This window comes from Sinocyclocheilus anshuiensis, unplaced genomic scaffold (genome assembly GCF_001515605.1).
Source record: "Sinocyclocheilus anshuiensis isolate Anshui unplaced genomic scaffold, SAMN03320099.WGS_v1.1 scaffold603, whole genome shotgun sequence".
Taxonomy (NCBI): domain Eukaryota; kingdom Metazoa; phylum Chordata; class Actinopteri; order Cypriniformes; family Cyprinidae; genus Sinocyclocheilus; species Sinocyclocheilus anshuiensis.
Genome location: NW_015551055.1, coordinates 1,169,400 through 1,186,632, shown reverse-complemented (window position 1 = coordinate 1,186,632; position 17,233 = coordinate 1,169,400). Strand labels below are relative to the sequence as shown.

The following is a 17,233-nucleotide window of genomic DNA, read 5'->3' as shown; positions in this document are numbered from 1 at the left end:
TGTGTGTGTGTGTGTGTGTGTGTGTGTGTGTGTGTGTGTGTGTGTGCATGTATGTGTGTGTCCTGAGTCAGTACTGTGCTCTCAGCATTAGAAAGCTCAGGAACACCAGCACACGCCACTCAAGCTGTGTCTCTTACAAACACACACAAACATACATTACAGATCTGAGCATGACTTACTGACTTCAGTCTACAAGCCTGTAAACATGCTCAGACATCCCCACCTACCTACACACTCATAAGCTGGTTCATCAGGTTAATAACACAGTGATCATAATTTACTAATGACATCACAGCACATTCTCTATGTGTATGTGTGGTTTGTTTGTGTTGGTCTTGTAGAATAGATTTCTACTTCTATTCTATTTTTGGTGGCTAAAATTTTAATTATTTATTTATAATCCAAGATGTAATGTGTTTACTTACCAATGGTAAAAGTTGAAGAATTGGTCGAAGAAAAAATATCATATTGTTTGACCACTAACTTTGAGCACTATTTTTTTGACTAATCTAATATTATGGGATGTGAATAGTGCACTTGGGGTGTGTTGGTATGCTGAAACTTTTCATGTTCAGCCATAGAAAGTGGTGGATAGGGTTGAGGGGTTCAAGAAAAGAATAGAAATGATGAAAGAAATCATGGGATGATGGATAAGATTGAGAAGCTGGAGAAAGAAAAATAAAAAATGTGGACTCTGCAAATGGGAGAGATGGAAAGAGGAAGTGGACAAGATGTGTATGAAGGGCGGAAAGAGAGGGATGTAGAGCACTTTAGTGTAGGTGTGTGGAGATAAAGGAGAAGTAATGTGCTGCGATAGAACTACATAGAAAGCTGGAACAAAGCTACGGAGAATGTGGCAAGAGAAAGAACGATTTTTTACACCAAAGGCCTTGTAGAAATTGTCAAAACCACAACCTATATTTCTACAGCACATTTCTGGATTTTTTACATTTATGTTGTTCAAAATATAAAAAGTTCAAAATTAATAATTTAGTTAATATTATATGTATACATTTTTTAATTATATCTGTATAGTTATACAGTAAATAATTTAACATTTGAAATATTGGTTTCTACATTTTTTTGAATAGTGAAGAGTCATGTAATTCCCTATACAAAAAATGGTGGATCAAATAAAGTCCTACTGACGAGTTTTGAGTTTTCGGTGCAGCATAGTGCTGCATGTTTTAATGTCCATTTCTTTCAGCATCTCATTTTCTTCTCTAATCTCTTTATATGAATAAAATGTATGTCAGAGTGTAAAACCAAGTTACATTCACTCACCCTGTGTCTCTTTGTCTCTCTATTTCTCCTCAGGTGGTGTGAAGTTTGAGAACTATTCCACAAACAGACCGCCCCCACCTTACCATGACTTTGTCCTTCAGTTCATCTCGCCTTTTCCCCTTCTCCTTCATTTCCTTGATCCTCCCCGTCCTCCTCCTGTCTTTCTCCATCCCTTCTCAAGCTGACTCCCAAGATGTAGCCCAGTCTACCTCCAACTGTTCTTATAATGTCGTGTGTGCAGAGGGGGTCCTTTTACCAGTGTGGAATCCCCAGAATCCCTCAGTTGGTGACAAAGTGGCCCGTGCCATTGTGTACCTAGTGGCACTAGTCTACATGTTCTTAGGTATGTCAATAATTGCTGACCGCTTCATGACTGCCATCGAAGTTATAACTTCTCAAGAAAAGGAGATCACTACAAAGAGACCCAATGGTGAAACTGTCACCACGACAGTTCGCATATGGAATGAGACTGTCTCCAATCTGACCCTCATGGCTCTGGGTTCCTCAGCGCCTGAGATTTTGCTTTCAGTCATTGAAGTCTGTGGGCATAATTTTGAGGCTGGTAATCTTGGTCCCAACACCATCGTGGGAAGTGCCGCCTTCAACATGTTTGTGATCATTAGCATCTGTGTCTATGTGGTACCTGAAGGTGAAAGACGGAAGGTCAAACATCTTCGGGTGTTTTTTGTGACTGCGGCGTGGAGCATATTTGCCTACATCTGGCTCTATCTTATCCTCTCTGTGTTCTCACCTGGTGAGGTGGAAGTGTGGGAAGCAGTGCTGACATTCCTCTTCTTCCCTCTCTGCGTGGTCCAGGCCTGGATTGCTGATCGACGATTGCTCTTTTACAAGTATGCTCACAAACGGTACCGAACTGATAAGGGCCGTGGAATTATTGTGTCCGAGGGCGGTGAGGAGGTTGGGAAGGAGGTGGGATTCACAAAGATGGACATGCTGGAAATTGATGGAATCACAACACATCTGGATGGAATGTTGGGAGGGGAAAGTGGGCTTGGTGGACGTGATCAAGAGGAGGGGGCCAGGAGAGAAATGGCCAAAACTCTGAAAGAACTGAAGCAAAGACATCCTGACAAAGACATGGAGCAGCTCATAGAGATGGCCAACTATCAGGTATAAAAAAATAATTACATTTTTAACACATTTAGTTTTTAAATGTAATTACTTAATAATTTATAACATTTATATGATTTATTTTCTAAAATTTTGAATTATATAAAAAATTTATTGTTATAGATAATGTATTATTTTAAATATTATGGGTTTCTAACCTTCTCTTGAATGTTAAGGAGTGATGATATACTTAATGCTGATCAAATCAGATCTGTGGGCTGTTTCTCATTTGTGACTTACGAGAACTGACTGATCAAGGGAGTTTTCTGTGCAGCATGGGACATCATTTTTAAAAATATTAAATTAAAACTCTCTGTTCTCGTTGTCTTAGGCTTTAAGTTTTCACAAAACATGCATAAAAACATTTGCATTAAAACTCCATTCAACTCTATAGATGTAACCTGAAGTTCCATTTGTTGCAGACCAGTTCATTTAAACCTGCTTTGTAAGAAAGAGCGGGGCACAACCTAACACTTTCTGACTTTCTCAGTTTGTGTAAATACACTTGGGGTTCAGAGTATTTCTTTCTTCCTCTTCTTTTTTCACATTAATTTCACAAGTCTAGTACAAATATGTGGTCTTGTTTCATTAATACAGTGTACTTTTTTCTTTATTTACCCCAAAATATGAAATATGAAAATGAAATATGAAAACATGACCCATAGGCGGGGCACTTTGTAACATGTGAGGAGCACATTGTAACAACCATATAACAGATAAAACATTTAACTGATCTATTTAAAAAAATTCAATAAAATACAATGATTAACTTTTTAATATAAAATAATTGCACTTTTTAATAATTAAAATATACTAATTTTGGAGTTTGACAGTAAATAGAAAACAAAACACAACTATACACCATAGAAACAATGTGGGCAGATTTAGAAACACATCCAGACATTCAGAAAATCACAGAAGTGAACACAACACACCCCTCCCTCCACACACAGCTCTCAGTACATGAAACAAATAAATGAGCCAGTAAGAATACTTTAAATTTCACGGGTTTATGATGGTGTCTCAACAGAATTCATAAAATTGTTTATGCTATTATCACATTGCTAACATCATGGAATAACATTATTATTATTATTATTATTATTATTATTATTATTAATCCCAATATTATTGAGATTTAAATTCAGTCTTCTACTAGTTAGATAAGCATTAAAGAACTATCAAACCTGTTAAATAACAGATTGGAGATTAAAATAATAGCAGTTTTGTCATGCTACCATGTGTGGAAACTTTTAAACCGTGTGTTACAACTAACCCTGCGTTAGGTTATGCCCCCTCTCCCCTGCTCTCCCAGTTTGCAGAGACAATTGTAAGTTGATTTCCCCCAAAAATATAAAAACTGTCTCTCCGCTGTTTTAAACATTGTTTGTTATGTTATGTTTGAGTATAGTATATGTACATGCACTTTAAAAGTTAGATTTCAGCCAGACTTTAACAAATGTAATGTTTTAAATGTCATGTAAATGTTTTAGTTCAAAATGAAATCACACCAGTACATTTTGTTGTAAAGTTGTACTAACATACTGTACTTAAATAATGAGGTTGTAGCATTATACACAATAGTCAGCCAGTCAAATGAAGGCTGTAGCTTATTGGCTATATTTTAATTGACTCAATGGTGTGAGTTTGGATGCACAAGTACCTGTTTATCCAAACAGAGGAAAACAGGGGAATTGTTTTGGAAACCTTCTATTTTACAGCTTGAGAAATCGATCTGCAACTAAACTGCAAATAAATAAAAAAACACTTTCTCAACCTTCACTTTGCAGGTTCTAATACAGCAGCAGAAGAGCAGAGCTTTCTACCGCATTCAGGCGACAAGGATGATGATTGGTGCTGGGAACATCTTGAAGAAACACGCAGCGGATCAGGCACGTAAAGTGGTCAGCAGTGGGGAACCTCGGGAGCAAGAGGATGACCCTCTTGTTACAAGAATAGACTTTGAACCTGCCCTCTACCAGTGCTTGGAGAACTGTGGGTCCTTAAAACTTACTGTGCAAAGGCATGGAGGAGATGCTGGGTGTACTATTAAGGTGAGTTTAAAGTCAAATGCTCATTAGTTTATTCATTTTAATAGGGAACTGGATACTTTTAAACTTATTGTCTGATCTTGACTGATGGAAATTATGGAATAGATTTTTGTCTGTTTATTTAATGAGAACAAGAAAGATCTTCGATCTTTCTAAATGTTTATTCATGCACAACTCCAGGTGGACTACCACACAGAAGATGGCACAGCCAATGCCGGTTCTGACTATGAATTTGCTGAGGGCACACTCGTCTTCAAACCTGGCGAGAATATTAAAGAGATCACCGTTGGCATTATTGATGATGACATCTTTGAGGAAGATGAATACTTCTATGTCCGCCTGAGCAATCCTCGTATAGTCGGGTGGGCTGATGGACATCCTATTACTTTGGAGACTGGAGCACCTGCTCCAAGCGCAGCCCTTGGTGAGGCCCACACAGCGACTGTGACAATCTACGATGACGACCACGCAGGAATTTTCACATTCGAAAGCGAATCGGTGCGAGTTAGTGAAAGCATCGGCATCATGCAGGTTAAGGTCCTGAGGACATCAGGAGCACGTGGTCTGGTGGCGGTACCATACCATACAGTGGATGCGACAGCTTGCGGAGGGGAAGACTTTGAGGAAGTGTCTGGAAAACTGGAGTTCCAGAACGACGAGACAGTGTAAGAGGTTTCTGTCAGCTAATGCCTTTTTATGTGTGAGAATGTGTGTATCTGTGTTCTGCTGCCTTTATTTAGCTCTTTCTTTCCAAGGATTGTCCTGCTTGAGTGAACCTTCACAGTGAAAATGCTTTTAGACCTACAGTAAAGTTATTAGATTGTGTGTGTTTGGATTTCTCAGGCTTGCAGACAGCTTATTTCATGGCAAAGGGAAGGGCTACAAGAATTTAATTTGAAAGAACACAGTGTCACAAAAATATGAATACATTGTGATTTTGTTTTTCATTTACATTTTAGGGACTTAATGTCAAGAACATTCCACATATTTGTTGCCAATGTGGTAAAGACGAGCAGATGTTTTCTTTATACGGATTGTACTGTATGTCTTTATCCAGTTTCACACACACACTGCATCTTTGTCACATGAGTGGCAGCCATATTGACGGGTTACAGCACTCTCACCTATGCATGCTGTGAACCCGCTGTTGCAGTTATATTCACGAGCAGCAGTGATATGAAACAGGCCTTTCGTAATGATTGTGTGTACAGATGTGCTATACAGTGCATTAATTATAATCAATTTTTTTTTTAGTATGTTGGGGATATGTACAGTGAGTTTGATATGCCTCAGGCTTGTGAGGTGTAAACTCTATAAAATAGTGGGTGAAAGGGAAATTAAAGTGTTCAGGTAATGGTTGTGTAAGTCTACAGCTAACAAAATGCTTATGCTGTGCCCTTGTGAGGCGACCTCTTTCTGTGAGTCCATTTAAAATCAAGGTAATGCTGGTAAATGTCTTTAGGCTATGTATGATTGTTGGCTTCATATTGAGTAAGCTTGGAATAATGTGTAATGCATTTTCAGCTGTGTCTTTGTTTAACTTTTGTGTCATTCAAGCTAGACATTTGTCGCTGAAGCTAATATAATATTAGTCTTCCAAAATGAATATAAGAGAAATTGTGATAGTCCTTCAGTCCCAGAAGCAAAAGTAAAAAGATAACTAAATTTTCTGAGATAGATAGATAGATAGATAGATAGATAGATAGATAGATAGATAGAGATTGATTGATTGATTGACATATATTGAGATATATATTAACATAATTACTAAAGGCTCACTCCAAAAATATTTAGGGCTTAGGAACAAATGTAATTATTTATGAATCAACCATTGAAAAGAAAAATGGGTGGTTATAATTATTGTCCTGGTTTGAATTCAGAAAGATCAGCCATGAGGAGAGGACAAATCGAATAGCTTATATCATTTTTGATACGGTTGGTCTCTGTTGATTTACTATCCAATAAGGCTTCACAACAGGGACACACAGCAAGCAGACCTACAACAAAATGAAACAGAAAACACTGCCACAAAATGAAGTACACACACACAGAGCAGACTAACACTCACACATCATGGGGTCTGTGATGGACAGAGGAGGGCTGGAGATAATCAGCAATATTCTGTATTTCAGCTTTGATGCACTCCCCTCTCGCTGAATCTCTGCTTCCCTGGCACCTGTCTCACTATCTCTCCCTTCTTTCAGTCCACAATCTTCCCCCTTTCTTCTCCTTTTCAATTCAGCTCACTCTTACTCTCGTTCCTGCTGGAAAAAATATGTCATACCAGCTTAACCCTCATAAAAGTAATGATAATGATTTCAAAAATAACCTTTTATTTCACCTTTAAATTTTAATGTTCATCTGTTCATCACCCCGTAGACAGACATTATTGAGGCTTTATCTCTCTATTTAACCACAATGTAGGCAGTGTTTTTTACCAGAGCAAAAACACGTAGTAGAAAAATTAAATGAAAGAAATTAAAGGGGTCATATGACGTTGCTAAAACAGAACATTATTTTGTGTATTTGGTGTAATGAAATGTGTTTATGCGGTTTAAGGTAAAAAAAAAACACATTATTTTCCACATACTGTACATTATTGTTTCTCCTCTATGCCCCGCCTTTCTGAAACGCATCGATTTTTACAAAGCTCATCGTTCTGAAAAGCGAGGTGTGCTCTGATTGGCCAGCTATCCAGTGCGTTGTGATTGGCCGAAATGCCTCAAGCGTGTGACGGAAATGTTACAACCCTTACCATACTGTGATGCCGTGTCCCGGTGCGACGAGACAAAACCAATAAAACCCATTACAAACGAGGCATTTGTAGCATCCAGTGGGGACATAATTACTGATTATAATGACTTATACTGTCTGCCTTCTTTCTTTGTATGAACATTTGGGCGGTGTTATGCAAATCTTCCCACACAGTGACGTAGACATGTGGGGGTGTGTTTAAACGAGACGTTTTAGGAGGGCGTGGACGAGTCTTAATTTTTATAAAGAATATCTCTTTGGGTTTGAGACTTTAGTCTTTGCAACTTTAGCTTGTAACACTCCAAAGAGAAAGGAAAACTTGAAATCGCATCATATGACACCTTTAAAATATAAAAAACTGATAGGGTTGTACTGCTGTAGTATGTACATCATTCAGAGAATCTGAGAATATTAACATTCATTGCATTGTGTAATGGTCATAATGCGTAACATTCCTAAAGGAAATGGTGTAAGTGTGTCATCAAGTTTATAATCATATTAAGAAATGATATTCATATTAAGATGTCTCATATTAAAATGTTAAAGGGATAGCACACCCCCAAAAAATAATAATAATTCTTTGTTTATGAAAATTTGATTTTTGTCCCTCCATTAAAAGTCCATTCACCCAAAACTTGGGTGAGTAAATGATTAGAGAATTTTCATTTTAGGGTGAACTAATCCTTTAATAACGTTTTACAATATATTAAAATGGCTCGAAAACAGAACATGAGGGGGTTTGGGACATGGAAGCTGGGTTTATTTGCTGGTGCAAGGTGGTCTACCAGTCTTAACCATCCTTAGCAAGATGGTCTACAACGGTAAAACCAAATTCACCAGCTAGTAGTCCTGCTGTTTAACCAGCAAATTACCATAAATGACTAGCTAGAAACCACTTATCTGGATTTTCCAACAGCTGGGTTTCACTCTCCTCCCTTGTCCATTCTCATTCTTTCCCATTTTTTCCATATTTCTCTACATTTTTGTGAACAAATGGGCTCTTTGAGAGTAAAATACTAATGCCTTTAGTACTGTTATTCAATCTAAACCTCTTCAGTTTACTCCCCTTTCTCAGTTCTGTCTTCCAGCCTTCAATTCATCTATCATCACTCACTTAATCAATCTCTCTGAATGTATCACATTTCATGCATTGTATATCGCTCCACTCCACTCCAACCTAATCTAAAATATAAATATGTGTTAGTGTCTGCGTGTGTGTGAGAGAGAGAGAGGTTCAGCTATGTTAATATTTGTATAGCCCCAGTGGAACTCTGTAGTGCCCTGAGCTTGACACAGACATAGACACCAGTGGACGAGTGAAGAGATGGTAACACATAATAAATGAAATGCAGACAGGGGTCAGCATTGAGGACACGGATGAGATAAAGACAGACAAGGAGGTCTGGAGGATTAGTTTGTGTGTGACTGAATGTGTCTTTGCCTGTTACCTTCATGCTACGATATACTGAGGGATGTACCTTGATGTTATTCCATCGCTTTGACACTGATTTATTGCTCATATTTCATGAAGAGTTTATGCGGTGCAGAGAAGTGCTCTCACATATTTGTACTCACATATAAACTGTCTCACCATCCTGTCTCTTTGTATTCCTATCATTTTACGCACAATCTGTCTTTTTTCTAAGATTTTCTTTTTTCTAATTAAGATTTTCTAAATCAACCCCTCTATTTTCCTTGTCATATCAAATGTTATTTTTTGCCTCTCTCTTGTGACATGGGGTTCTGCATTAGGCCTTTCCCTGTGACCCAGAATCTACTGTGAGTTCTAGATATGCTTGACTGCAGCTTGAAATCTCTGTGAGTGCTCGTCTCTGAGTATGTGTGTACAAAGTAAAAGTAGATCACTAACCCATGAGCAGTGTTTCTGGATAGGCAGATTCCTCTTGTGTCAGACTCAAAAATCTGCTCACCATTTACACTTTCTTCCAATACTGTAAACTACAGGTACTCAGAATACAAGAAGCAAATTAGATTAAAAGATAAAATGAATTTTAAAGGGATAGTTCACTTAGAAATGGAAATGATGTCATATTCACTTACTGTCATGTTGTGCCAAACCTGTATGACTTTCGGGAACATAAAAGATGTTTGGCAGAATGTTCACACCACTGTTTTACACACAATGATGTCATGTATGAAATGGTGCAATGCTGACCAGGGCTTATCAAGCTCCAAGCACCATTCAAGTCAAGTCCATTTGACTTGTGCACTATATTCCAAGTAGTTTAAAGTCATATGGTAGCTTTGTGTGAGGAAATAACAATTCAATTCTATTTGACGTTCCTCTTCATTGTACCTCTATGCCTAGTTTGAAACATAGCAATCAGTTATGAGATGCATTCTGAATCATGGATATCAAATTTAGCTTGGTTTGTTGATACCAAAGCTCACAGTTTTCAACTTCTACTCTGAGATGTCTTTGTAGTTTCTTGTATTATTTGCTCTGTTCCTCCTGTGATCTGGGTTTTACATGGATGTGGCCTTGGGCTTGCCAGAGCAACCTCTGATCGTACCTTTTGGTTTTCAGGGAAAGACAGAAGAGAAAAACAATCCCAACTCACTCTCAATGTCTGTCTCTCAGTGTCAGGTCACGTATATCTGGAGCTCTGAGTCTGTCTGTGTGTGTGAAAGAGAGAGTAGCATCACATGTGTTTTTAATTTGACTGCTTTATGGCAAGACATCATAGAAAATATAATAATATAACAATAATAAACACTAATTGTTAAAAACAAAAAAATGTCATAGATATTGCAATAAATGAAAATGTATGATAATGTGAATTATACAGGAGCTGTGTACTTGTTAATATGACTTTCTGCCTCTCATTATGTGTGTGGATGTTCATTTTGTGGCATCTCTAACTTTTATGCTGCAACAGAGCCTTATCATCAGTGTGCCTGCCATGTCACTAATTTTACCATGCATGTACCCTGCCCTAACCTCTTTCTACTACCGGCTATCTACATGTAAAACCACATTACTTAAAAATACAGAGGTCTGCTGTATTTCCTCCAGTTGTGCTCTGAAGATAGTTGGGATTTAGATGCAGGAGCTATAATTGACTTAACTTGAAAGAAAATTTTGTTTGTAATTTAGGAACCTTCCAGAAGGACTGCATAGCATAATATGTGTGTATGAGTGTGTGCATGATTGATATAGCCAGAAAAACAGCAAAATGCTTTGACTTCTGAAAAAAATCTGTCATAAGCTACTTGGATTTTGCAGAGTAATTCCTCTTCACTTCAAGGTGCAATGTAAGATAAGCTATGTACTGCAGATAGAGCCACATTGTCCTTTACTGTTGTGGTTATGCATCTATAATCTTTAAAGGGATAGTTCACTCAAAAATGAAAAAAAGACAGTTTTTTTAGGGGGTTAACTTTTTTGAGTTTTTCTATCCTGGATTCATGATAAGCATATTCTTTCTTTGTAAATTTGTAAAAAATATGATTTCTGCTAAAGGTTGGTTTGCTTAATTTGCTCCGATTTTTATGCAACTTTGTGTTTCTATATCGGCAGTTGACTGTTTCTGCCATGCAAAAGTGATTTAAACAGTAAACAAACAAGACTAAATAGCTCCAAGCTAAGCTTTATCTTGATGATTTTCTGTCATTTTCAGCATTTTTGAGCAAGGCGTTAATAATATGAATAAATTATGGTGCAGTAGGTGGATTATTGTTTCTTACTGCTGATTATATTTAATCTGTTTATCTGTTTTTCTTGTCACACTGTTGTGTTTTATATTTTAAAGTAAGTCCATGAGCATTCAAATGCTAAGTTGGGCTTTATACTTTGATTACTTGGATAGTGTATGGCATAGCAATGAGATGAACAGGTATTGTCGCAGTGCGCTGCTTACTACATTTAGCTTTAAGCATCTGCGTGTCAGATATTGTAATCTACTCATTTGTTCTGGGCCTTTTCATGGAAATACCTCAAGCATGCCAAGGCCCTGGGCGATTGGCTACATCACCTATAGCAGGGTTCCTCAAATCTGGCCCACGAGATCCACTTTCCTGCAGAGTTTAGCTTTAACCCTAATCAAACACACCTGAGCATGCTAATCAATGTCTTCAGGATCATTAGAAAATCACAGGTAGGTGAGTTTGATCAGGGTTGGAGCTAAATTCTGTAGCGCATTGGCCCTCCAGGGCAAGATTTGTGGAACCCTGACCTATAGCCTGGGCTGCATGCATCCATATACAGTACACTCTTCACAAACACACACACACACACACACACACACACACGCGCGCGCGCGCACACACACACACACACACATACACACACACACACACACACACTATGCAGCCCTTTAATCACAGGGCAGATGTCCAGGCAGAGGGAGACTGCAGGCCTGTTGTCCCAGCCATGATTAGAGCCTTCATGGCCGCCTCATTGCTCTCTCAGTCCCCTGGAGCCACTTCAGAGGACTAAGACCTTCTCCCCAGCTCAGCATCTCTTATTATGCACGACACCAGCACACATGCCAGTAAAGTCCTCGCTGCATTAAGTTTATGAGTGAAACTGGCATACAATGCACTAAAACTTTGATTGGACGGTATTGAAATTCATCTAAATTGAAGTGCATAGTGATTTGATCCATTGTGTACTTTTAAGTGATGGAGACAAGACGACCACATCCGTTGCCATAGCGATGATTCCTGTGCCAATTTGTTAAAGTAAATGCAAAAACTAATTTGGTTTAGGTTGAGATGGCAACACAGAAAATAAATGTAGATATATAGGCCAATAATGGTGAGTGTACTTGCAATATGAAAAGAAGTTGAAAGAGCTCTTTTTTTCTTCTGACTGTCTTTCATCCCTGTTTAGTCTAAATTTAAGTTAACACAAAGACATGTTTTTAAAATTGATCATACAATGAAAGTCTATTGTTTTTAAATAAATTAATCATTTTATTTAGCAAAAACATATAAAAATTTATCAGAAGTGACAGTAAAGGCTTTTATAAAGCTGATAAAGCCACAAAAATATTAAGATGCACATTTGATTTCAACATTGATAATAATAAGAAAATTTATTGAGCACCAAATCAGCATATTACAATGATGTCTAAGAGGCTTCTCTCAAAGACTTAAGACTTAACTTTAAAGAATTCTTTAAAAAAATTGTACTGACCCCCTACTTAACGGTAGTGTAAATGTTTTTGGGGTGAACTGTCCATTCAAGTAAACCAGTGGCACAGTAGAAAGGTTTATTGGAGGTTCTCATCATTGATCAGGTATAACCAATTTTTTTTAATATATTAGTGTTTTCCCTTTATTTATACAGGACAGTACAATTAGCAGAAATGAATCAAAGTGACAGGGAAAGAGAATGGATTAGAAAGTACCCAAGAGCAGGTATGCCGAAGCACAAGCACGCTATGTGTCGGAGTGCTGCCTACGAGGCTATCGGCTCCAACAGGTTGAATCTAATTAAAATGTATTACACCCCCTGTGTTATTAAACACTAATGCAATCTGTCTGTGCAGCAAATGTCACTAATGCAATCTGTCTGTGCAGTGCAGCAAATGCTTGATTAACAGGGGAATATTTCATTGCATGCTTAAAACAAAGCTTTTAGCACTGTGTGTATATCACACCCGCTTAAGATGCAGCCAATAAGGCGACATTATTCTGGCCTCCCAGAATGCAGAGTGTTAATGTTCCTTCAACACCCCTGCTCTCATCTGACACCTCATTTAGTTTGGTGTATGTAATGGCCTCTTTTGTATTCTGGCTTTTTGAAGTCTTATCTCCCCCTTGAGAGTCTCCTGAGCATTTATTATCTCTAATCTGGACCCTTGTTAGCTAAATTCATGTTTGCGTATATTGTGAGTATGATTTGGGATTAGTTTCATTACTCAGGTTGCTTTGTTTTTCATGTTGATAGTGGGTTTGTGATTATAGAACAAAACTCGAAACCTGTGCTCTGTTTAACTTTGCTCTGTTTGAGTTTAGATGATGCCCTACCCTTAGTTATTTTTTTCCCCTTTTCTGTTTGTCATCTAAATCCTCCACTCCCAAATTGGAAGTGGCTTAATTAGCACTGCAAAGACAACAAGTTGTTGAGGCGTTCTGATGATTAACTTGAAGTGACAGTGAGTCCTTGTGTGTGCTGGTCTATGTTTAAGAGAGATGTCACAGGAAGAGGTGCAACAATGAGAGAGAACACAGAGTGAGATGACACAATGTGAAAGAAAAGAAAATACTGTCTGCTGGATTGAAGAATTATTTATCACTATGTTAAGTACCAGTCAAACTGTTTAAAGAAGAGATGCTGAGAGAATGTTTTAGGAGATTTGTAGGCAGATTATAATGCAGAGATTTAGTCTGTGAAAGACAAGAGACTGATAAAAAACTGATAGAAAATACATTTTCAATACAATCCCAGTGTCTTAGGCCATAGGCAAGGAAACACCCGGGATGGATGGCTCAAACCAATGGTTTACATTAATATCTTGCCAAGATGGACGTTTTGACACACATGCAGCCACATTAGTGCATAGTCTGAATGCAGCCACCTTTCAGTATGTAGATGGAATTGAGTCGGTACATGTTAGTACCAATACTGTAGGAAGACTGCTATTGTTACATTACTTTTGAAATCCAATTGAGTATTGAAAACTAGCCAGACACATTGCATTAAGAGTAGAATTAATATTAACATCAACTAAACTGTTTGTTCAGCGAACATTCAGTGTAATTTCATATTAACTCTAAGAAATGATATTTTCATGTCCACAGTACTAATTTAGGCATTAGAGCATGTAGCAAGATCGGCTCGTTTAAGTGACACTGATCTGCAAGCAGTGACAGAATCAGCAACTCATGTAATTTGTGCACAAAAGTTTTATTAATTAAACACTAACACATAACTAGTCTAACAAACATATACACACACTCACTGTATACATAGGGAGAAAGGGGACGTACAGGTGAATGAATGATGTCACACCCTCAGGATGTGAGTGATCCAATAAGGAACACTGCTTTTGGAGGGAAAGGTTATTTTGATATCAAACATGGTACTGATAGGGTCACATAATTCTATCATAACGCATGCATAAAACAGTATACAATACAAATAACAATACAACAACAGTAATAACACACAATGTCCTGGGGGTATGCATGTTCACTCATAGCAAGGTTTGTCTGCGAATTAATGAAAGAAGTAATTTTCTCTGGGCAGTATGTGTCCGTCTCAGAGGGAATTCGGTAAGAGGGAGACTCTTACTACATTCTTTTGCATCATAAAAGCTGTCTTATCTGGCTAAGGTGTCCTTGCTGCCATGGAAACCAGTGGCCCGGACAGTTGTTCACAGATATCCTGGCACCCAGTCAGGTTGTTGTGTGAGGGGTCTGTTCGATTACTTTTTAAATATATATTTTTTATTATTATTCAAATTTTAAATATTATGTGTCTGATTTGTCCAGCCGTTACAGAAGCACAGTGCTTGAAGTGGAAAAAAAAGAAGCGCCGGTACTCACCCCCCCACCCCCCAAAATAAATTCATACATTAATACATTTTCAGAATTACCAATGTAAGTATATAATGCTGAAAGAAAGAAAGAAAGAAAGAAAAATTAAAAAAGCATTTTTAATATAAATAAGCACCAGTTAAGCTGCGATACCAAACAGGACCACACGGAGACGCCAAAAGACCACTAAACCTGCTGCCTTAACCTGACTATACATGCTACTATACAGATCCATGCAGAATAACTAAACCACTGACCAGCGCATAATCTAAACCCCCTTCAGCCGACATTCATTATAAAACACTTGTGCTTTTAAGCCAAATACATGCTGAAAAGAATAATTTACTGCCATCTGGACGCAAGTTACTATTCTCTGCATTGTATTCTTGTATTCTCTGCATTAGCGCTGTTTTGAACATATTACTTATTACTAATGCATTCCCTTACTGAATCCTTGAATTTTCCAGAAGTTTACAGGTTTCAAATGACCTCCTTGGTAGTGTGCTTTATAGTGTCATTTCTAATCACTCATACACTGACTCTTTGACTCAGTACCGGCAACATGTCAGACGTGCCGGTATGCACGAAAAAGTGCCAGTACGATAAAGACTAAAATATTGAAGTGCCAGTACTTCATACCGATGTGTACTGGCCCACTTCAAGCACTGCAGAAGCATGAACAACATTTAAGGTTTAGACTTTGGTGTTAGATGAAACAGAAAGAAAAAGACACATAGAGATATGCGGGAAAACAGCTGCTAATGCCAAATGTTGGCTTCATGAGCTGGTGTGTTGCTAGGAGATGTTGACAGACTGGCAGCAGCTGGCATGCCATCCCATAGACCTCAGCCAATCACACAGTCACCTTCAACTTCTAAAAAGTGCCAGCGGTCCTCTGTGGCACATGGGTGGGTAATGAGCTTTAACATTCAAAGTAAGCTAAATAGGTAATGATGACATGAAATAAGAGGAGAAAGACTGATGTGAGGAGAAAAAAGAACCAGGAGATGATAGATGGCAAATGAGGGGGTGGAAAACAAATTTTTCGCATAAAAAGATAGAACGTTTAATGAAAAAGAGGAAGGGGGCTATATACTATGCAGATATTGAGGCCAATTCATCTCTTCCTCTTTGTTTCTCTTGCTGTGGGTTTGAAATAAGCAAGATTTTTTCAATTTCCACATTGCATAGACTGAGATAATGAAAGAGTCAGACTTTCTGTCCCTTTGGATACATTTGTGAGAGAGAAACAATTGCAGATGTGATTATGTGGTTATGAAACCTGTTAGAGCTTTCACAGGTTTGACTTGACAGGAAGATCTAAGAAAACAAGGGAGAAAGAGAGAATGAGAGAGAATTTTGGCTGAGACATAGAAAGACATGACATGATTTAAGTCACTTCTCAATCCCTCTATAGCACATTCAGATAGGATTAGTTTTCTGAATTATGTTTGAATTACAATTTTTTAACAAATCGCATCTATGATTTCAGGTAAAATACGTGATTGGGATGTAGTTTTTAGGAGTGTCTGGATGTTGGCATCATGAAACCCATTGAAACAAAATAAGTATGTAAGTGATATAATTATAACATTATGTAAATAATTCAAAGTGGTGTTCATACCTGATTCTGATACAGTTTCTGTTCTAATCAGATGCTTCCTATTGTTTTAATTCTCTTTTAATATCACATGGGATGCCAGCAGTACTTGAACTGATTTTACACAGAAAGCTGGCAGAAGCGTCTAAATTCGTAATAAAAGTGCTCAAGGCAATGTAACAATAAATGTAGAAAATGTTGTGGGGAAAAAAACTCTGTTAAAAATATCATTTTTACGGTAACAAAATCTGGCAGCTGTGGTTGCTAGAAATGCAACATAAAAGTCTGGATGTTGGCATCATGAAACCCATTGAAACAAAATAAGTATGTAAGTGATATAATTATAACATTATGTAAATAATTCAAAGTGGTGTTCATACCTGATTCTGATACAGTTTCTGTTCTAATCAGATGCTTCCTATTGTTTTAATTCTCTTTTAATATCACATGGGATGCCAGCAGTACTTGAACTGATTTTACACAGAAAGCTGGCAGAAGCGTCTAAATTCGTAATAAAAGTGCTCAAGGCAATGTAACAATAAATGTAGAAAATGTTGTTGGGAAAAAAACTCTGTAACAAAATCTGGCAGCTGTGGTTGCTAGAAATGCAACATAAAAAAAATGTCAGGAAAAGACAATGTCCATAGCTCGATAGAAAACAATAATCCTAGAGAGAAGAATGCTAAATAGATGCACAATATTACATTTTCATTATGTTTTTATTGTCTTCATTACTTAATGTATGATTGCATAAATCTGTCATGAGAACGTCTCGGTTACGTATGGTAACCCTCGTTCCCTGAAGGAGGGAACGGAGACATCACGTCATGTCGCCACAGCTCCTGTACCACCGCTGAGCGGCCGGGTCACCGGCTCGGCTCCTCAGCGAAAACCTGAATATGCG

The 17,233-nt window shown here is 37.8% G+C and overlaps 1 protein-coding gene across 1 annotated transcript in view; it reads left to right on the top strand.

Annotated features, from left to right (window-relative positions):
- The first annotated feature begins 1,322 nt into the window (after nucleotides 1–1,322).
- slc8a4b (solute carrier family 8 member 4b) overlaps nucleotides 1,323–17,233 on the top strand; it is a 56,461-nt gene continuing 40,550 nt past the window's right edge. The window contains exons 1-3 of the mRNA XM_016451796.1: nucleotides 1,323–2,415; nucleotides 4,206–4,469; nucleotides 4,647–5,131. Of these exons, the coding sequence (XP_016307282.1) occupies nucleotides 1,369–2,415; nucleotides 4,206–4,469; nucleotides 4,647–5,131 (1,796 nt within the window). The 5' untranslated portion in view covers nucleotides 1,323–1,368. The remainder of the gene's footprint in view (nucleotides 2,416–4,205; nucleotides 4,470–4,646; nucleotides 5,132–17,233) is intronic.